Genomic DNA, 23,105 nt, shown 5'->3' with positions numbered 1-23,105 from the left:
TTTGGGGCAGAGGTTCATTTAACATAAAATGTTTGTAGAAATTAATTTTAAAAATACTGCATATTAGTTATTTTAAGCCCACTTAAAGTTCAGCTATTTGAAGTTAGAAAGATTCAGGTATATCTTCTCATTACATTTTATCTTACCGTGCCTCACTAAAATCAAAAATCGGTCTTCAGTAACCAAGCTTTTAAACTGTAAAATAATATTTTGAGCTTTCAGTTTAATTAATTTTAGAGCTCTTGAGAAAGAAATTATTACAATTGAATAGCTTGTCACTGTCAATTAATCCTACAGTCTTAGAGCTCTCACAGCAACTTATACATGCAAGTTGCTGCATTGCTAGGTTTGTTGAATAACCCAAGGCAAACCATTCTGGGTAAGAAAGGATACTACAAAGAAAGCACTCAGACATCCACTTCATTTTCTAAGTGATTTGTTATGATATTGGCTTTCATTTCTAAGGTGTGCATTTTTACATGAAATGTTCAGTAGTACATGAAGTGTTACCAACATTTATAGAGGAACACATTGTGTATCATCCATTTTCTGTTATCTGTGGAAAATGTAGAAAACTACAAATTTAAATATAGAAAAATATAAAATATATGCATATGATTTCCTGTTGTGTAGTTTAACACAAAACCAAATTCCTTATCTTAGCTTCTGAAGTGTTACAAAATCTGTTCTGAGTATAAATATAATGGGTTGGATCCAGAGTTAGTTATGCTTAAACTAGGCACCTTGAATTTAATAGAGGTTAAGTTAGTTTTCACTAACTTTTCCACCTGTTTCAATGTATCTACACTAAATCTGAATCTTATTCAATGCTTTGTGGATGCATTTCAGTCTTTGAATCTGCTTTTTAATATATAAATGTCCATTTTATTTAAAACTTGTTTATGAAACATGCAGTATAAATGAAGGATATATGTTTGAAAAAAATACTTGAGCAAAAATGGATGCAGTAAGTGAAATCTATGGACTCTGATAGTGAGAGAAATCCAGTTTTGTTCAAGCAGACTTCCTTTCATAAAATGGAATTTCCCCCTACTTTTCTGCCCTCTACCCAAATATGCACTGGAGGGACCCTAACTCTCCCAAACAGACTTTGAAGAGGGCAGAAGTAATTGCCCTAATCTAAATTCCATTGATGGAAGTCACCCCTCGTCAGGTAATGGGATACCGCCCCTTCATTCTGCAATATGGGTGGAACAGCTCAACTTGATTAACTAAGGATAGTATCAATAAATTATGAAATATGTACTTTTAAACCAGGTGTTGGAAATATGTGGCCTCTAGATGTTTGGACCTGCAATGATCATCAGCCCCACCCAGCATTGCCAATAGTGAGGAATGATGGAAGTTGTAGGCCAAGATGTCTGGAGCACCACAATTTGTTTATCTTCCTGTAAGCCATCAAGTCTAAAGAAGCACAGCTGTGTGCTTTATATAAGTCAAAAATAAAAGATACATTTTCCTGTTTCCTTGTTCTGAGAGGTATAAAATGAAAGGAACATTCAGTTAAGTTTCTCTTCCATTTAGTGACAGATATCTTAGTGAATGAGATGGACTGCTGATCCATACTAACTACAAGACAGAGGATAGGCTATAATTCTCTCTTGTAATTAAGGTTAGTTGAAGATATTCCCAGGTTGAAAAATGTAAAATTTAACGCTTCTATTGTTGAGTTATTTTAATATCTTCAGCATAGATTTATGGTGCATATAATGTTATCCTTTAATAAAACACCCCTCAGCATTACACTTTCTTTTACTGGGAGTAGTTTCTTACCAGGTGGTTGCTATCAGTCTGTTGAATCCTGAATAAAAGTAATCTTGGAAAGCTTATAATAAATAACAGTAGCTTTTCATTATGGTATTTTGTTGAAATGTTTTAACTTGAAGGTCTATTAAAACCAATTTTTTTTAATAGGGGTCTCTTATGGAGGTGGCATAGATGTTAAGAGATTTATACAATTAGTATTGTGATGGATGCATTTTATATATTACTATTGTTTCACCATCTCAGAAATGGAAAGCACTTTAAATAATAGATTGAAAGACAATTATTTTCACAGCTTTTCTCCATGCCACACAGCTCAGGAAAAAGAGTAAAAATTGGCAGTTAAATGCATTTGTTCAGAAGGTATCTACATCGCTATCATTACAATATCAGTGGCATAGAAATATTGATGAATTTATTACATTTCCTCTGAAAAGGGAATTAATACCACATTTGGTAAGGCAGTTGTTTGGTCAAAGAGTAATATAATCCACTGTCTTAAAAATATAGTAGCAGTAAACTTCACATAACAAGTGGATTCCTGGGAAATTATAATTAAGAAATGTGGATTAAAATATGTTATCACATATGGAAAGGATCAGAAATTTGGGGCTGAGTTTGTGAGTGAAATAAATAAAGATTTACAGCATAATATTACAGTGCAGGGACAGACAATAACAGCCCAGAGGCCACATGCTTTCCCTTGCCCCACAAAGTCCTAATTTTCTTTCTAATAGAGAGAGGTTTTTAGAAACTGTGGTTTGCTGAAATTTTGTACAAACAAATATAGCTTGTTTCAGTAGAAATCAGTGACTTTGGAAAACATCCGCCCTTTTCACTGGTGCAGCAATGGGGATATACATCACACAACAGGTGGGGGAATTGCTGCCTCCTCCATTGCCTGATGTCACTCACCCTTAAATTTAGTTATAAAATGATCTAAGCATGCTGTTCTTGTAAGAGACAGGAGGAATGGAATATCAGGCTGAAATGACAGAACAGTTAAGAGAACCTAAATGACTCCATGATTTGCAGTATGGTGTGGTTTTTCCATTGTCATTGCTTTCTTCTCCATACAATTTGAATAGCGGTATAATTATGTAGAATTGTTTTCATCCTTACCCCAATCTTTGTACAACAAAGAGATCCTTGGACTGCTTCAGGTACCTATTGTATTAAGCAGCCAGGACTGTAGAATGTGCTTTGGGATTTTTCCTATGGTTAGTTGTTCCTATTTTATTTTATTTTATTTTATATTTCTTTCCTGCACATAAGACAACATAGAACCATGGTTTGTAGAAAACATAACAAAACATTGCAAATAGGCAACTTTCTTACACCTTTAAGCACAGAGACAGCAAAACAGTAGAACTGCTCAACTTGTTTTGGAACAAATGTGCACCAATTTTTTTTGAGCATCTGTATAATGTTCCTCTGTGGTAGATTTGAAATTACTTTCTCATTATCAGTTCCATGTGGCCAAACAATAGCTTCCTTCCACAGCTGTATTTGTAGGCAGAAAGGCTAAAATACCCTCTTTGTTCCTTAGCTGCCTCAACCCTCATCGACAGCTAGAGGATATGCCTTCCCACGGTTGGAGTACACCAGCAATAGTTCAGTTCCATTTCGCCACTGAGGGACAGCGTGTTCTATTAAAAGCTGAAAGATACAAACTTTCATAACCGGTGCTGCATGTCCTTTTGGGTTTCTGTGTAGGTTTTTAAATGGCTCACGTTGGCATAATTAGTACTCTGTAGTGAAACATATATTGGTGCCAGTGTAATCACTGTTAGGAGGGGTTGCTATAGAAACGAGCACAGCAACAAAGCAAAGAACTGGGAACTGGGGGAAAGGCCTTGAGAACTTAAGGGAAGATAAAGTATAAGCTGTTAAGACAAGGCCTGCATCTGACATGCTGAAGGCTTCCAAGATCTTGAGCAGAACATGGGGTGGAATGCAATTGTTCTGTTACGTGCACTTCCAGATGTCCTGTTCAGGTGTATAGCCTGAAGTGCCTGAACCTTCCTAAGCTTGTGAAGGACACAGTGGCTCTGGCCTGGCATGGTTTGCCCAGTTAAGCACAACAGGAGAAAAAAGAACTGTATTTTTATTCTCAAAAGTAAGCTCAGTCACAAGCCAAGGGGCAGTCTACCCCAGGAGAATGGCGGAGTTCCCTTTTATACCCTGAGCAACCAGGTAGTGATGACAGCTGCTTATTGGGTTGAAATTTCTGCCACAAGCACTGATTGGCACATTTGAATTCAGGTGGTCTCTGCACATACCTGGGAAACTGGGCAGCTTGGAGGCTGCACGAGGGTATTTGGCAGGAGATTGCTCAATCTCTGGCCATTTGTGATGCCCTGTTAGCACTGAGGATGCTTGGGACCTGACTAGCCCACTCCTGCTTAATGTCTGCCAGCCAGGTATGTCCAACAGTCCCCTCCCCCCTGAGTCTAAGAAGGTCATCAGCTTCTTCCAGATTCACCCTAATTCTATCTCTCTTGTAACTATAGAAAAGAACAGGGATAAATCTAAAATTCTATGTTGTTAGGCATCTTGTTTCATGCTGTGACCAACTAGGTGCCAGCAGGAAGCCCACAAGCACTAAGATTAAGGAAGCCCACAAGGTTAAGGAAGCACTAACCACCCACATCTGCTGGCCACCAGCAACTGGTATGGGAATGAGCACCACATTGTTTATTCTTTGTTACAACACTTACCAGGGCATCTTTGAATTTCCCACCAGGTGCTCAACCAAGATATTAAAATATAAGGAAGGAATTTGGTCAGACAGATGTTGGAAGGGTTGTGGTTTGGCTCATTCCATGTACGTGTAGTCGTCGAGCCCGAACATGCAACTACTCAACAATACGTTGTGCAAGAAATTTCAGTAATAACAAGCAGAGAATTTTCTTTGGCTCCCATTTCTGTGGGTTTAAATGTGCGTGACCATCCACAATCAGACTGCGGCAACACCCATTTACAGTTCTTCTTTCATTGTATTAAAGGCAATAATAGTGCAACAGGGTAGGGGGACATCAGATACCAGCTGAAGTGGTTTCTGATGTATTTTCTGTTTCTGTTATAGATCTTTAAAAATTGCATGGCCTAACAAATATCACAGTTTTTTAAAAACGTTATGCCTTCTAGAGGAGAATTGGTGGATAACGTCTTTAAATATAGATCAATATGCATTTATGAACTTAAGTAAATGGGGATAATGAGAAAAATAACGATTGACAAGAACAGTGTGAATAATGAAGGAAGGATATTTGTCATGCAATTGTTCTGAAATGTGACCAGTGAATTTAATACTGTGAATTAAACTGATTTTGCTGCTTTTTTGTGAATGATTATTTTTCCAACCATTTTATCACTTATATATGGAGCTATAATATACAAGTTGAATAATAGAAAAGGGAGGACTGTAGGGCATCCATTTAGAAAATCTTTAAATGCCAAGATGCATTTTCTGTAATTTGGCCAACTGTATTGTGAAAAGCAGACTCTGTATCAATTGGTGTGTCTTTCTAAACATGTTACAGCAAATTACTTGTTAGAATGCCTTCGCATCATTGATACCTTCCAAAAACAATTCTTCATTTGATTTAATAGCAACAATTGTTTAATATCAACAGTTCCATACACTAATGGAAAATGTTATATAAATGTGGATGTTATAGATATATAATGTGTTATATAAATGTGGATGCTATAAATGTTATAGACATCTATGTAAATCTTTTATGAAAAACTCTCAACTAGAAAACAAAGTAGGGCTATCACTGCAATAGAATTTACTTGCTAGAGAGTAACTCTGTGAGGCTTATTTCTGGCTAAACTTGCTTAAGATTGTGCGTATGATTAGTTCATTTGCAGTTTGTTTCAACAAGTTTATGCTATTATCTTCAAGTGAAAGGTACCTTTTATACCTGAGGGAAAAGCGACCGTGACTTCATAGACTAATCTCATCTAGGCAAGAGATTATATAGATAATCCCCAACATTTCTGTGCTACTGTTCTGTGTACTTGGACAGAAACACACTTGTATTTCTGAGCTCCACCTGGTTTGAGACATTTGCATGTCTCTTTATGTAAAGTATGAAAGTGGATATGAAAGATTCCTGTCAATAAAATAATTCAATGGTCATTCACTAAAAATGATTATAACCAGCTTTTATATTATGATTTCAGAAGCATAAGACGATTCTCTGAAGCATTAATTTCTCATTGTGTTACCGTTACATTTATATTATATTATTCAAATACTTTGATCTCTATGTTCTGTTCATGTTGGAGCACCGAAGGAAGCTAACAATATACAAAGGATAATATGCATGTGAAACCACAGTAAACAGCAACCAGTAATCCAACCATTAAAATGGTCGATATAGCAAATCCGTAAAAGCTGCATCAACAGTAAGATGAAACCACCCAAAACAAAAGAAAGGCTATTGAATAATAGCATCTCAACCTATTTCCTAAAAACAAACAAAAAGGGAGACAAGTGTGTCTCCTGGCAGAGAGTTCCCAAGCCTTATAATTTTGCACGGGCATTCATAAACTTGGAGATCCAGTTTATGTTCGGAATGTTCCAACATTTTATTTCATGTCACACAACTCTGGATGAGGTTGTGTTTCTCCTCTGTTTGGCAACTCTTTAAGGACATGAAAAGTGCCATCATATTCTTCCCACCCCCTGCAGTTTCTCTTGTCAAGCTTAAACTTGCCCAATCCCTTCACTCTTTTCATGAGCCTTAGTTCCCATTCTGCTGATCACCTTCCCTGCCATCTCTGAACTTGTTCCAATTTGCTGAATACTTCTTAAAGAGTGGTAGGCAGAATTGGACACATTAATCAAGGTGAGGTCCAACTAATATAGGGTAGAGGTGAGCTATTTGTTTCCATAATTTTGATTCCAACTCAATGTTTCTATGATTTTAAATGGGAAACTGTATTTCTTGCAGTCCAATGTATTTTGTAACCTAATAATCCATCTTTAAGGAATTTCAGAAACTACATTTCATACGGGGACATTCTGACTTTTCAACATCCTGTGCTGCAACAGGAAGTTCAGCACATCTAAATTTGAAGTCGTCATCTTTTTAAAATTCCTGGATGAAGGTTCAGTGCCCAAAACATGTTGGACTACAATAATGTTTTGCTTTCTTATTTACACCATTGTGTGTGTGTAGGTTTGTTTTTCATTTTTTCTTTGTCTGTTTTAAGAATAAGTTCTTTATTCTTTTCCTACCTTTCCAAGCTCAAGTTCTACATTATCCTGACATAAAGAATGTCACAATTAAAAGGAAGCTCTTTGAATATAATTTTTTTTAGTGTACATCAAGGAAATATATCAATGCCAGGCCTCATTGTGCTACTAGTTAAGATGTGAAATCTTGTATGTATGGATTTTAATTTTTGAAACCAGCACTGAGGTAGCCAGTATATGTTGCTCCTTCAAAACATGATGAATAGTATAATAATGTAACTTTAAGGTTATACTTTTAAGCCTACTTTCCAGGAAGCATGCCTTAGTGAAGTCAGTGAAACTTACCTCCAAGTAAACATGTTTAGATTGAACAACTGACCTCTTTCTATAGAGCAAGAGCATATTGGCTCTTTCATTCTATTTTAAAACTGTAAGGCTGTTTGTTTGCTGTGCAGCCATTTATTTCTGGATGAATAGGTAACTGATCTAATGGGAGGGTCTTAGTCAAATATAGGCTGAGGAGAAAGATAAAGTCAAACTCTTGTGTTTTTATGGTCTTATTATATATTTGCCTTTAATAAAGTTACCTTATCGTTTGGTTAGGATTTATAAACATGGGAGACAAGCATAGTCTCTAAAGGAGGTTGGAAATATGAATAGAGCTATTGTAACAGAAAGCAATGCACTGCTGGGTCACCTACAGATAGCCAATTATTAACACACTGAACCCCTTATTCCTTCCCCTTTCATTATTTGGGTTTTGTTTGCCAAGTTGCAAGGTATCAGTCAATTTCCTATGCAGACTTTTTCAGAAACTTCTATATTTTGTTTTATACTGTACATGCTGCCGCTCCTATAATACAATTCCAGGTTAGTTTCATGCAAAATAATGTCAGTGTGCAGTGTTTGTTGGAGCATACCTGATGCAGACGTCTCTAAGGCTTAGAGCTGTCTGCACCAGTAATTCATCATTGTTTGCCTCACTGACTGACTTTCTTGGTACACTGCCTGATTCTTAATCTGTATTTCTAATGTACTAAGCAGGCTCCTAATATTTAACTCCAAGAGGAATGATTTGCAGTAGATCCAGGAGTAACTAGATGCAAGGCCAAGAAATGCATTTAAGTTGTAAATTGGCCTTAGCCTAAAGTACATAGCTCTTATTCTTATATGTCTTAGCAACACTGTAAATGATAATGAAATAAAAGTTACAATAGAAAGTTGTTTGCTGCTGAGACCCAGTAGATCTCTCTGTATGAAGAATAGTACAGAGCTGATGAGTGACTGGATGGGAGACTGCCTGGCAACCAATGAGTCATTTAATGGGACCTCTGAATACCTTCACAGAAGGATATAAATGCTGCAGAGGATCTTACAATGAGCTGCCTTTGAAAACGATTTCAAAACAGAACTGAAAGGCTCAAGACACGAATTTGCAGACTATGCCTTGCTGATTATTGAACATGTTCACTGGTTATTGGTCTGTTTTCAACCACAATTCAAACTGCTGATGCTAACCATTAAAAGTCTTACATAGCTTGGTCCAGGGTACTTAAAAGAATACCTACCTCAACTTCAGCCTGTATACATGCACTGAGGTAAGAAGGTGTTTCTAGACAAGGCTTTTATCCCACCATTATCTTGTCTCATTCATAGAATTTTATGGGACAAATGTCCTCGTCCACCAAGTGCCTCTGGCATCAGCAGCAAAGTTGATGGCAATCAGTGAGGGCCCTTTCAGTTGTGAGTATGATTATGGAGCTTTCTTCCAAGAAAGACTGTCTTGGTGAAACCTATATTTCATCAAGTATTACTTATTTCTTAGATTTTTATCCCATCTCATAGCCAGAAATGGCTCTCTAATTATGCATTTTTGCCTCCAAACAACTTATTTTCCCAGACTTTCAACTTTTAACTTGACAGGTAGTTTTGCTTTTTCAGACATTATCTGTTACAGTCATTGTTTATGCTTTTTACTGTAGGTTTTGTTTGTTCATTTGAGTGATGGGTGCTGCCCTGAGCATATTTATACTAAAGTGTGCCATGCAAATCCATTAAGCAAAATATTGCCTCCCCCTAAGCTACGGTATAACACTAGTGGCATTTAGAACTAGATGCTATGATTGCATGGAATTGTTATTTCCTGTGAGATTTCAATGATACGGCCTTCACCATTGAAAGTATTCCTGATATTCTGATTTCTCATATGTTCATCTTGTAGTACATAATGTTTCACTTGAAGCATTCCTATATCATTTGCAAGAGGTGCCATTTTCAGAGCCTCAGTTTGGAAAGTAAGGAATATCTTTTTTCCTTGAAAATTATATCACTATTGCCATGGATTTTTGTCATCATGTTTGAAATACAAGCTTCCAGCCATGTTTCTAAATCATATGATTTTATATTAAGTTTCATTATTGAAGAGATTTCGAACTAGAAAAAATCATCAAGTATGAAGACTTTCCACTGGAGACCAAGACTATCCACATGATATAATTTATGATCACTATGTCTGGGTTTGAAAGCTGGACAGTGAAGAAAGCTGGGAGGAAGAAAATTGTTGTGTTCATATTGGAGGAGATATTTGTGATTATACTGGACTGACAGAAAGATGAACAAGGGGATGCTAGATCAGATCAAGCCAGAACTTTCCCTTGAAGCAAGAATGGCAAAACTGAGGCTGTTCTACTTCATACACATTGCACAAGAAGGCAGGGCTGACAGAAGAGGACAACTGTGCTAGGGAAAATTGGAGGCAGAAGAAGAGGAGGAAGGCCAACTATGAGACGGATTAATTCCATAGAGGAAGCCACAGCCATGACATTACAAGAACTGAGCAGGCCTGTCAAGGACTGGACATTTTGGAAGCCATTCATCTATAAGGTTGCCATAAATTGGAGAAAATGTTATGGCACATAACAACTGCAACACTGAGGAGTTCTACCAGATGTGTGCAGAGTTGAATAGTGCAGTTGTTCAGCTCTTTCCATTATTTGTTCCTGAAGTGGTAGGATCCTAGCAATAGCATTTTGTAGTCACATTTGTTCAGTGTATGCACACACACTCATGCGTATATATGCACTGTCCTTCTGGTGCTATTCAAGGCTGCTAACAATGATTAGAATCAATAATAAAAATGAAACAACTTTCCACAAAAGAAAGAAAAGAAAAATGCAATAAAAGGATGCAGCAGATAAACAGGCATCAGTTAAAATTTATTCATCGGATAAAAATAACATTTACCCAAACTGCAGATGCTTTGCCTTTTGGTAAAATATAAGAGTAAGCACCAGTCAAGCCTGTCAGAGCAAAGAGCAAATTTATGTGTGGCCACAGAGAAGACCTTTTCTCTCAGTCCTAACAGCATTGCCCTCTATTTAGGAGACAGAGAGGCTCAGAACTTAGGATATGGAAAGGCTACTATTAAAGGATGTCCTGAGATACCCTGGGCCTAACCCATTTACAACTTTGAAGAGCGTAATCAATAATTTTAATTATGCCTATAAACAAATGAGTAATCAGTACTGCTTTTACATGACAGGTTTAGGTGAGTTGCCCCTACGATACTCGCTACTTCATTCTGAACTAGATGCAATTTTGAAAGAATCATCCAAAGAAGCCCCATATCAAGTATATTGCAGTAATCCTCTCAGGATGTAATACCTTCTCCCATGTGTTGCCCTTCCAGACGTTTTGAACTACAGTTACCCTCAGCCCCAACTAGCATGGGCAATTATTAGAGAGGGTGCGACTTGTCAGTCCAGACATCTGGAAGAACCATGTTGGGGAAGGCTGAACAAATGCATGTGTCATCATGGCAAGTCTGATATCATCAAGAAGGTGTGCATTTGGCAAAGGCATTTCTAGGTATAGATACCACCTGAACCTCAAGGTACAAAGCTGAGTCTAGAAGCACTCCCAAACTGTGAATTTGATTCTTTGGGGTGAGTACTTCATCCAAAAATGGTTTAATTTCTATCCCTGTTATGTACTCAGCCCCGACCCTTCGGTAGTCAAGCTGTTAAATCCTATATCTCATCAGTTACCTTTATAATGCAACTACAAGCAAGCAAGCATTGCCTCAGACTACAAACAGGATCCTCATGCAGACAAAAGTTTCAGGCAGAGTTTGAATTAAAAGGTGCCTTGTAAGATGCAGTTCATTCCTTCGGTTAGAGCAACATGAAAGAGAATTATGACAAAACTGAGGATGCTGTCTACTTCAGACCTCTCTAAGCAAGCTACCAGGTCCTTCCCTTAAGGTGGATCTTTCCACAGGGACACCTCCCCAACTGCAAGTTTTTTTTTAACTTTGTGTGTCCCTCTGTTGCTCCTCCCTTTTCTAACATTTGGATCCTCTGTTCCCATCCCATTCTTTTCTTCATTAGGAACCTAGATTCTCATGGTTTCAGAGAGACCAGTTTTGCTATAATCTGAAAGATCAGGCAATAGCTGTTTGTTCCTCTCTATCTCTAATGTTCTCTTATTGATCTAGTTGAACCAAGATGAATGTATTCACACAGTGTAGCTCTTACCACAGAATCTACCAGGATGACCAAACCTAGGCCTGAAGCCAGATTGGAATAGGTCTAGCTAATCCATTTCATCCAAGAAGCTCTGCAGTTATCCAGAAATTATTACCTTTTATTAAGGGTTCTCAACAGCCGTCATAAGCCTGGATAGTATAACTCCTTCTCCAGATAAGCATTCCGCTCACTCCACCTCTCAGTCAGACCTCTTTAGGCCGTCTTGCACAATATGTGGTTGATCTTTGTGCTACCAAAGATCTTGTTTACATCCTGGGGTTGAAGCTGAAATATTTGTTGCACAAATAAGACTAGAAGGCCGAAGTTGCACCCTTAGCATCTGCTTTAAATATGGAATCCAAATCAGAACCAATGATCTGACAGTGGCAGTGATGTGACAGCAGTCACTCCACAAATATGACCTGCCTGGAATGCAAACAAATCTTTCATAGCTCAGAATAGCTCTGCTGGGTAGTTCTATGGAGATGCATTGGTGGCAGAAACAGCACTTGCCTTCATGAGTGAAAACATCCAAGACTGAACATGGCCACTGTCATTTGCACAATTACAAATGGTGCTTGCATGGATTACAGTTGGCTTACACTGTTCCTGTTCTTATTTATTCATTTCATTATTTCATTTCTGTACCGCCCCACAGCTGATGGCATGCTAATGTTTTAAATAAATAAATAAAACTCTTCCGGCAGTTTAAACATTTCATAAAAACAGACCTACAATGAATATAAAATTGGGGGGGGGGAGGGCATTAAAAGGCTTTAAACAGCTATAAACAGATGCTAAAAACAAACCATAGCAAGAACAAATAAAATAATGATACCCTCAGTCCCCTGAGTGACTGAATAAGCCTTTAAAAGCCCCAGAGAAGAGGGGTGTCTTAACCTGGTGCCAAAAAGATGACAGATTCAGTGCCAGCCAGGGCACAGTGAGGAGGTTATTCCATGGATGAGAGGCTACCACCAAAAAAGCCCTCCCTCTTGTTGCCACCCTCCATACTTTCCCTCGGAGTTGGAGCTCAGAGGAAGGCTCAGACATTGAACATAGTGTATGAAAAGATCACAGTTGGGAGGGGCACTCTGACAGGCATTGTGTTCCTGAGCCATGGAAGGCTTTATGGATTAAAACTAGCACCTTGAATTGAGGCCCGAAGCATCCAGGAAGCCGGTGCAAGCAGGCCAGAACCCGTCCTTATATGTTTGGACCTGCAAGTCCTGTTTATTAATTTGGCTACAACATTACAACAATTTGGCAACTCCAGTTCTCCGTCAGCTCCACTGGCTCCCGATTGAAGTCTGGGCCCAATTCAAAGTGTTGGTTATGACCTATAAAGCCCTAATCGGCATGGGACCTGGATATCTAAAGGAACGCTTGCATCCATTTATGCCCTCCCGCCCCTTGAGATGGGCAGCAGAGGCCCTTCTCCGGGAACCCTCTGTGAATGATATTAGGAGGGTGAGTACCCGGAGGAGGGCTTTCTCTGCGGTGGTGCCCCACCTATGGAATGCGCTCCCCAGAGAGGTCTGCCTGGCGCCGTCATTTGTTTTTCGGCGCCAGGCTAAGACCTTTTTATTTAAAACTTATTTTAATTGTTAAATTATTTGAGTTAATAGGATTTTAAATTTTTAGCTGAGAATGCACCGGGGGGTTTTAAACAATTTTTTTGTTATATTGTTATTATTTATGTATTTATGTATCGTTTGTGAGCTGCCCCGAAGCTTTGTTGCGATGGGGGTGGCAAAGAAATGTTTTAAATAAATAAATTCTGCACAAGCTGCACCTTCTGAGCCATCTTCTAGGGTACCCCCACATGGAATGCATTGCAGTATCTAAGTTGGAGATTGCCAAAGCATAGATTACTTAATCCAGGTTATCCTTGTCCATATGGGGTGTAGCTGGGCCACCAGCCAAAGCTGGTAGAAGACACTCCAAGGCCACTTGAATTTCAAGTGACAAAGATGAATCTAGGAACACTCCCAAGGTACAAACCAGATACTTTCCAGATAATAAAATAAAGCATAATAGGTGCGTTTGCATGTCACAACAAGCAGGAGTCAGTGATTGGTTACCATAATAATTCTGACAGAAAGTTATTGTTTCTGTTTGTTATCATGGTTTTGTTCCTACCCAGTCCCCTTCTCCCCACCAGGTATGAATCCCAGAATCCTCGTTATGTATGAAGCTTGTTCATGATTGGACTGCAGCATGCTTCCCCCTTCCTCCTCTTGCAAGCATCTTTCATACTTTATCCCCCTCCCTACAGCCAATCAATATCCCTTTGTCCATTCCCATTGAAAAAAATAGATTCCTGCAGATGTTGCCCCCTACTTCTTGGCATGTCACTCTTTCCATTTTCACCCAGCCGTCTCTGTCACCACAGAGAAGCATTTTTCCCCATCCACTCACCTGTTCCTTTCATCTCTAGTACAAACTGCTGCTTGACTTTCTCCTAGCTGAGGCACCACCACCCTACCTTGAGGTCAAAAACACCTTTATGTTCCCTCCCACCTTTGTTACTACCTAGTGTACCATCCAGGTGATGCTTCTTAACACGGGATACCCCTCCCCACAATGCGTGGTGCCCCTGGTCCAAGTAGCAGCTTTTGATCCTCAGCTCCCATCCTCTGTTCTCCGTGTTGCCTGGCACGGAAGCTTCACTTGCTCTCCCTTGTCCCTCCCACGCTTACTCCCATCTTCTCTGGGAGTCACGCGAAGGTTATTTACACTTCTTCCTTGCTCTGTGTCTGTCTCCACTTAGTACGGCACTTCTTTTACTTCTTCCCCCACACCTCACGTCCCTGCGTCTCCCGTCTATCCTGCCTCCCACCCATGTGACAAGTCTGAACTAGAACGTTTCCACAGCTTCCCTCCTACAAAGCTTTGCTCACTCCTTAGCCCTGACTTTGTTTTTCCAGCCCTCTGCCTATTACCCTTCTACCCCCCTCTTTCCCCACACCAAATACTTGTAAAGCTCTTCAATTGTAATCTGTTGTTCTTCTATTAAAGCATACATTGTTTTGGAAGAAAAATAACGACACTTTCTAATATTCTGTTGTAAATGTAAAAACCTCCCTACAATTAAAAGGTTTCTTTACTGACTAATTCGGTTGCTGCTGTGATTGCTTTACTGCCTCAGAGTTGTGCTCTTCTTCTGAATGCTATATTAGAGCCAACGTGTTTTGTTTGTGCCCTTCTAAAGGAATGTTCCAGTGGGGATGCAGAATGTTCTAGCTTTTCTCTTAGGGATTGGGGAGTGTTCAGCCGTCCAATTGCAGGCTGGCTGCCTCCATAGAGGGAATCACACCCCCTGGGGTGCATCCCTGGAGGGGAAGGTAGGCAACAAACGGCCTTCACAACCAGAAGCGATGGTAACAATGGTCATCCCTCAGAACCACCATGGTAGCCAGCCAGCAATCACAGTATCCACCCAACTTTGCTTGTTGTGACATGGGAACCTGCCCATTTTAACCAGTAATAATTAACTGTCCCACATTCTAACATCACAACAAACAAGCATCATAGAGACCAATCCTAAAAGAGACTGCTGTGTCTTCTCAAGACTGGCAACAACAGTAAGTCACAATGTGAGGGTACCACATAACAGCAAAACAGACCAGTGGGCTTACCGTGGTTACTTTGTTCCCTCCCCCCACTGCCTTCCTCCTCATTCCTCCTGGCAGTTTCCCAGGGTATATCACTGAGTGAATGAGTATCTCCTCTTTGGCATCATTGATCACAAGTGAATTTGGCTTGCTGTGACTGTGAAAGAGTCTTTGCTATGCAAACAGGGCCCATGAAGCACAGCGGGGAGGACAGGAGAACTAATGGATAACTTGTTTCCTGTTCCAGAGAAGACTTGTGGAGCAGGAGGCAGGGGTGCCTGAGCCACTCCATGTTGTAGCCCTGCAAGTAAGCTGCGGAGGCAGGAGCTTGAAGCTGGCCATCCATTCTGTGGGGATGCCCTAGAAATGGAGCAGCATCAAGGAGTGTATCAGGCACTCCTACCTTCTGCAGGAACAGGGCTGATGTCCCCCACCCCACAACTCAGGCCCGCAGAGCATTTAAGGCAGCCCTGCCCAGCCGATTGCTGCAGAGCCAATCCCCAACCCCACCCATTCATAACTGACAGGTTTACTCTCAGGAGTTTGTGTGGGGCAGCTTTGTAGCCATTGATTGAGCAGAACATGGTATGAGAAGATAAGAAAAGCCGTGCCAGGTCCAACTAGTCCAGCATTGTGCACACATTGTGTTGAACGAGCTACCCACAGTATCCCTCAAGCAGGATGGGTGCCAGACCTTCACCTGCCCAAATTCCTCAGCAACTGGTACATGCCATCTCTGGTAAAGGAGGTTGCACATAGCCTGCAAGGCTAGTGGCCACTGATAGCCTTTTCTTCCATGTCATCCAAATTTAACTATATGCTGTGTGAAGAAGTACTTCCTTTTATCTGTCCTGAACGACCATGGTTTCTAGTGTTATGGGAGGGGAAGAAAAATTACTTCCTCCCCACTTTCTCTACCCTATGAATTATTTCAAACACCTCTATCATGTCTCCTCTTACTCGCCATTTTTCTAAGCTAAACAGTCTCAGTTATTGTAGCTGTTCCTCTTAGGGAAGCTGCTCCAGCCCCCTGTTCATTTTTGTTGCCCTTCTCTGTACTTTTTCCAACTCAATTTCCTTTTTCTGGTAAGGCGACCAGAACTAAACACAGTATTCTAAGTGCAGTCCTACCAAAAATTTGTATAAGAAAAGTAAGATGTTGGCAGTTCAATTTTCAGTTCCATTCCTATGAGCCACCGAACTGGTTCCCCCACTCCTTCCTGGGAGTAGGCCTTTGAGGTACAAGTAGCAGGAAATAGTTGGGCAGATCTGCCCCATTTGGAACAGCCCCACTCAGCCTGATTGCCTGCCTCCTAGTCCAGAGATCTTTGGTACAGGAGGTAGAAGGAGCTGTAACAGCTTTGATAACCATGCCAAAGTGGGAGAACTGTCAGGCAAGCTCTCTGGCTCATTTCTTGACAAGTGTAGCAATGGCTACACTTCCTCCGACTCACTTGCATGATGGGTTGTGTTGTCCAAGTTCAGATGATACAACAAGCACGTGCAGTTGGAAGAAACCCTAGAGCAGGCAATCGTGTGCTACTGTGGTTAATGACTGTCTTTGGACAACACAACAACCAGTGATAACAACCAACAGTTGTTTGCTGTGTTGTTCAAACATAGATTGTTCCTGACGGTGGCTGAGCTGTAAATATGGCTTGCTGCTGTTGTCTGGAGCAATTGTTCCTTTGCCCAGGTGGAAGGGCAGGGTAATTAACTAGGCTGGGGAGGACAGAGAGGGAAGGAGGATGGATATGTTGACTAAAGTGACAGTTAAAGTAGGACAAGTGCAGATCCCTTTGTTAAAGTCAAAGGCCTAGAAAACGAACCATGGGGCAAACCCAGAGAACTGGAATTACTCCTGGAGTTACATTTTCCCTGACCTGTGTTACTGCTTTCTCTTCTGCTAGAACAGACTGATAATTCCAAACCCGTATGCATAGTACTCTTTGTCATAGATAACATGGTCATTTCCATGTATTTGTTTTCATTGCATACACACACATCTCGCACATTATTGTGTTATAGAAAATGCTTTTAAATTAGCATATATTGTAGTAACTTTAGCCCTTCTCTCTGGGAATTATTTTGAATATACATACCATCATGTGAAAATTTGATTTGCCTTTAATAAGGGATACATCCAAATGACTGGTTTACAGGAACAAAATCTAGAATGCATGCAATGGGCAGAGTGCTTCTGGTCTCACTGGTACTCTTCCTGTTCATATTTGCCAGCAGAGACCACTGCAAACTGCACAACTTGGAGTGGCTTTTTTGGTGAGCAGGGAGCTTGATGTAACCTGTGGAAGGCAACCTAGCCCCTTCCAGATATTTGGACTACAGCTCACATGATCCCTGATAGTTGGTTATGCTGACTGGGGCTGATGGGAACTGTAATAAAAAAATAGGAGGGCATCCGATTTTCTACTTCTGATGTGGAGGGAGAACGAGTTACTTCCTGAATCAACTACTGTGAAGTATTGTGCAAACCTGGTAGTTGTAGTGACTCATACGTATTAAATTATTTTTAGAAGCTTAATTTGTGCTATCCAGAATGTTTTTAAGCTGATAAAATGCCTTTATTATAGCTTTCAGAGCTCATGAACTCTGCATCCCTTAAAAGATGACTAAGCAAGGGGTCTGTTGGCACTTCCAGGAATTTACAGACATGAGTCATCTATCTATTGTCTGCAGACACAGCACCAAGTACCTATGAATCAACTCTTGTTTGGAAATAGTATTTGCAAGATTGGAGGCAAATGCTGACACAGGGTTTTATCTAGCAAACATGTAACACATATGCATGATTTTGCTTAATTCAGATATGATATTCTCACCTAGGGCCATTTCATGCATCCATTCACTGTGTAGTCACTACCTGAAATATTTACACATGCTGATGTTGGAACTTTTATCATTAGCAGAACTGTTCTTTATTCTGTTATCACCAATGAATTTGACTGGGAAGGCAGAGAGAAATCCAATATTTCTATATATAGTTCAGTCTGCTGCCAAATCAGGTTACCTCTACATTGTGAAACTCTTCTTCATCCACTCAATTAAAACTCAGGTTCTTGCTCTGATCACTTTCTGCCTACTTCAACCTCTTCATTTTCCTCCATTGGCTCATCTCAGCCCTTTACTTATAATCATTGTTGCCAAAATTATTCCCTATTTTCAGATCAAACAGTATCTCCTCTTGTTTCTCTATATAAGCTTCCTAGGCCCTTTTACATCTATTACCTATAAGCCTTGTCTTATGCTATCTTTCTGTCAAATTCATCCCCTTGACTTTCTTTTAGTTGTGCTCACCTGTATTGTCAAAGTGACCTCCTTTCCTTTGTACCTCCTAGGAAATCTCATAATGGCACCTCCTGTTTGTTGTTCAAATCCATCCCCTTTGACTGAGAGACCTACACCTCACCCCTAACTAAGCCAAAACCTATACTCATTCAGCAGCATCTTTTGCCCTTTCTTCTTCTTTCCTTCTCCTGCTGCTGTTGGGTTTCCACCATAGAAATTTAGATTAGCCTTCACTCTGAGAACCCTATTTTTTTTGCTTGCATTACATATTAAAGCATCATATATAATAATGGTCTTATGGAAGTCAGTGTGGTGTATTGGTTGGAACTTTAAAGCCAGACTGAAGAGTTTGAAGTTCAAATCCCTATGAAGTCCTAAGTAACCATCACATCTTGCTACATCACAGCAAGGACATGAGGTTGGGAAGCATGTGTGTCATCCTGGTGGTGCCAGTGATGAAGATGATGCTAGAAGAACCTCCTATATTTCATGACCACAAAAGTATGTTTTCATAAATGTTGGAGAGAAAATAATGGAAAGAAACTGGGTCTTAGCTGAGACTGGGAAAAGTTTGTTAGGAGCTGTGTGTTAATAGAAGAGGTGCTGGAAATGAACAGGTGCTAAAGTTAAAGAAGCCAAAAAGGTATAAGTAAGGGACAACTTAGTTATGTGCATTGATTTAATAAATGACCATAATAGAATTTTTACAATGTCCCTGTGTTTTGTTAGTTGAATAGAACAATCTTTTTTCTTTTCTTTTCCTTTGTCTTTCAAACAGTCCTTCAGCTGGGGGAAAAATTACTGCAATTGCTGAAAGGCTAATCACTTCAAATGAAGGCTTCTCTGAATTGACAGTCTTGTCTCTATTGTGCTTTTAAACATGACTTCAATACTGCATACCTTGCTCTTAAAACAAAGTATTCAACTTACTTAATAGGAGAAAAAATGCTATTACTGCCTATTTCAGCAAGTCAGAAATTTTACAAAATCAAGATAATGGAGACTTGGGATTCTTGAGTTTAAAAAAAAACTAAATGAAATGAAACAAATACGGTAGATATTGTTGTTAACGTTCTTCACTGAAGTTTTATTATCCTTTCTCATTCCTTTTATGAGTTGCGCAAAACTATTTGGCTTTCCTTTTAAGAAACTGATACTTGAGAAATTGTAATTTCAAAAACAACAGAACACATAAAGGAAATTAACTTTGACTACAAAGCGCAAACAACAAAGCAAGCTCTAACCTCAAAATTGTAGTTCAGTCTTGGTGGTTTACATCGACCCCATAGAGCATAACGAATCTTTTGATTCTTAGACTTTTCTGAGGCAAATAGTTTGCATACTGATAAATGACTTCACAGCATGTGAGCCACTTGATTTAAAAGGCCAACAAATATTTTTTTTTCTTATCTAATTTCTAAATGTTCTTTCTGCTAACGGAGTTGATTATATTAATGCTAGCTGCTTTACTATCTGATATTTCAGGCTGTATCCAATGCCACATGAATACAAGATGCCCACACAAAGGGAATTCCCAGCACAAGATGTATTCCCTTTTTTTTGGGTGGGGGAGGATTTCCCAATGCTACAAGTTGTCATGTTGAATGAGTCTCCATCCACCTATATAACAATAAAAGAACAGTCTGCTACCTGTTAAATGTGCATACAGATAAAATTGGTAATGCATGTTTGCTTTAACTGAGAAGCAACTGTTAGAGAGAAGCATTTAAAATGGAGAAACAGCAGAGGGGGTACATCCAGCTGCCATTTCTCTATTTCAAATAATTCTCTCTCCCAGCAGCTTCCTACACAATGCTTCAAGGCCCCACAGAGAAAAGCTTTTTGACATGCAATTTGAAGTGGCCTTAATTAGTCCTATGAATTGTTTTCTAGATGCAAAATACTATGGAGCACAGTAAAATGAAGCTTCAACTGTGCAAAGTTTGTTTTGTTATTTAATACAGACTAATTTTCTAGGGAAGAATCTGTTCTGTGCAACAAAAAGCCATTTTGCCTTCAGCTTTTTTGTATTTACATATTTGGGGCATTTCTCTTCATGTCCAGCTCTACACAATTATCTTACATGAAGATTTGGTGAAATTCAATTGCTATATGTAAAACTCTTTCAAAGCATTTGTGGATTGCTTGAGTTTCCAATTGTTAGTAAAGATGATAGAAAAGTGTGCACATAACAAGCATAGCAACTAAACTTTTCTAAAGTTCAAGTCCTTTACCAAAATGCCTTGTTGAACTTATCATTCTTTAGTCTGTTGATTTATTTTGTTATATATGGGGGTAGTTAGAGGAGTTTCTATTTTAGATCAACAATAATACAGATGTACTAAGAAAGAGGATTCTGGTATAAGTCTTTGCCAATTTACTTCTTAGCATCAAAATTCTTGGGTATTCAAACTAGATTATTACTGTGGTTTGGTTTCTAAGCCTCTTTTTTACCTTCCTTTTTTACCAAAAAAGTGACTGTGAAGAACCACCACTTACAAGTCTTATAAAACAGTGTAATAGTGAAAGAACAGTATAATTGATTATCATGTTAAAGTTTTCGAACTATGGATGTTGCATTGATGAGTTTAGAGATTATAAATGCTCTGCATAAGTCTGGAATTAGATATTATGTTCATTGAATTAACTGTAGTTGTGTAAAACAATGAGTTTCAGGCTACACCAAGACACTTTTGGGAAAATACATTGAAATCAAAATAAAGTAGATTGCATGTTTCCATTGTTCCTGAAAGGGTCTGAAATGGAGCTGCCTGTTTACGGAATAGTAACCATATAACTTAGTTTCTTCCTATGAACTCAAGCAATGTACATGTGGACAAAATTATGCACTGGCATCCCGAGTTAATAATGTGTGATAGCAAAGCAACATGGCTTTAATTGTTTCACCAATAACTCTTACCAAATACAACAGAAATTATGCAAGCAAAAGTGTAAGATAGTTTAGAATTTTAAAATGTGAGAATAGGTCAGAACTGTGCTTGGCATTGGGAGAAAGACATAGAACATAGGTGGATTGGAATACTTAGCTTCACAGAGGATGCCACTGGAGGTGCATTGGTCAGGCTATTCAGTCCACACTGGCAGGATGGTCTGCCCACATATCTCAAAGCTTGCCATTTTAGCAAAATCATATAAGTTCCCAAATGCAAATACATGCAGTATCTGTAAAATAGCTTGCTCTGTATGTATGCATGGATGTATCAGTAATGGATTATCCATGGGGAAAATACTTACAACTTGCTTTGTATATTTCATTTTTTGTGGCAGAAACATAAGCAATAATTTAAAGCAAATCTTTTCAGTGCAGCTATATACTGCTCTGTGAACTAGCAATAAAATGTTCCTTAAACATCTATTGAATTAGAAGGTGTTCCTCGATCTATTAGTTCTCATGCAGAGTTCTTGTACAAGAAAATGAAAACCAAAGGGGGGAAAACCCAATTGTCTAATGTCTCCTCTTTCTGTTTCCTTGTAGTTGACCTGCCACTGTACTTTCCTCGGGACCAGCCCACTTTAACATTTCAATCTGTCTATCACTTCACTAACAGTGGAGAACTCTATTCTCAGGCACAAAAAAACTATCCTTACAGTCCACGATGGGATGGCAATGAGATGGCCAAAAGAGCAAAGTAAGTCATATTTCTTCTGTGACATAAATGTACAATATATGTCATATTAAGTCACCTGCTGCTTTGACCTTGCTAAATGCCTGCCAAATTTGACTGGGAGAAGAGTGGAGAGAATATCAAACTGTTTTTTCACAGGTATGTACTCATAGCTCTTTTCAATTCCTGTCCTTTCAAGCACAGGCTTTTTCTTCAAGACCAGACTTCTTCCTTCATCCCAGATCAGAACATGTTTCCTTCCTGCTCCTTGCCCTGACAAACTTCGCCACTGATGTATTCCATATCTGCTGAAGTTCTGAGAGCCTCTAAAGGCAGCTCCACATTGTGCACATTACAGTAGTCCAGTCTGGATATAACCAAAGTATGTGTAACTGAGACATAGTCCACCTTCTCTAGGTAGGCCCACAGCTGCTAAATCAGCCCAAGCTGATAAGGGCATGTGCAAACACATTAAAAACTGGTTGCAAACCTCCAAAGGCAACAGCTTTTCCACCCCATGGTAGTTCTGCCTTGTCCAAATTAAAAGACAACTTGTTTGCCTTCATCCATCCCAAAATTGCTTCCAGACATCTGTTACAGATTTCTACTACCTTCCTGGCATTAGATGAAAAAGAGATGGAAAACTGTATGTCATCAGCTTTCTGATGACACTTTAGCCCAAAGTCCAGACGTCTTTCACCTGCAGTTTTGTTTAAATGTAAAAACGCACAGGGGGCAAGTTTAGATCTTTCTGAGCATCCAAATGGCCAAGAAGTAGGGAAAAGTCTCCACAGCACCACTTTCTGGCCACTGTAGCACCCTGGTTTCAGTCCCATCTTAGAGAGTTGAGGCAACAGATACAAACATTTTCAACTTCCCTCCCTCACTCACACATCTTAGTGTGCAGGGATGAGGAGACTTAAAAATAAGGAGGTTTAGAAGTAAGGGCCCAAGCCAGCATACTCTTATTTTTTTTTAAGCCTGGAGTCTAAAATGTTAAAAAGTAGCAGTTAACCAAAGAAAAGGTAGTGCT

General features: G+C 39.4%; 1 protein-coding gene across 3 annotated transcripts in view; it reads left to right on the top strand.

Annotated features, from left to right (window-relative positions):
* BABAM2 (BRISC and BRCA1 A complex member 2) overlaps nucleotides 1-23,105 on the top strand; it is a 177,141-nt gene that overhangs the window by 134,082 nt on the left and 19,954 nt on the right. For 2 of the 3 annotated variants that reach the window (XM_044440034.1, XM_044440120.1), the window contains exon 11: nucleotides 21,943-22,096. In XM_044440034.1, the coding sequence (XP_044295969.1) occupies nucleotides 21,943-22,096 (154 nt within the window). Of the gene's footprint in view, nucleotides 1-21,942; nucleotides 22,097-23,105 lie in introns of those variants that run through there. The other variant, XM_044440189.1, reaches the window with a different exon arrangement.

The sequence above is a fragment of the Varanus komodoensis genome, unplaced genomic scaffold, assembly GCF_004798865.1.
Source record: "Varanus komodoensis strain SLA01 unplaced genomic scaffold, ASM479886v1 scaffold1, whole genome shotgun sequence".
NCBI lineage: Eukaryota > Metazoa > Chordata > Lepidosauria > Squamata > Varanidae > Varanus > Varanus komodoensis.
This window is presented reverse-complemented; position numbering and strand designations above follow the sequence as displayed.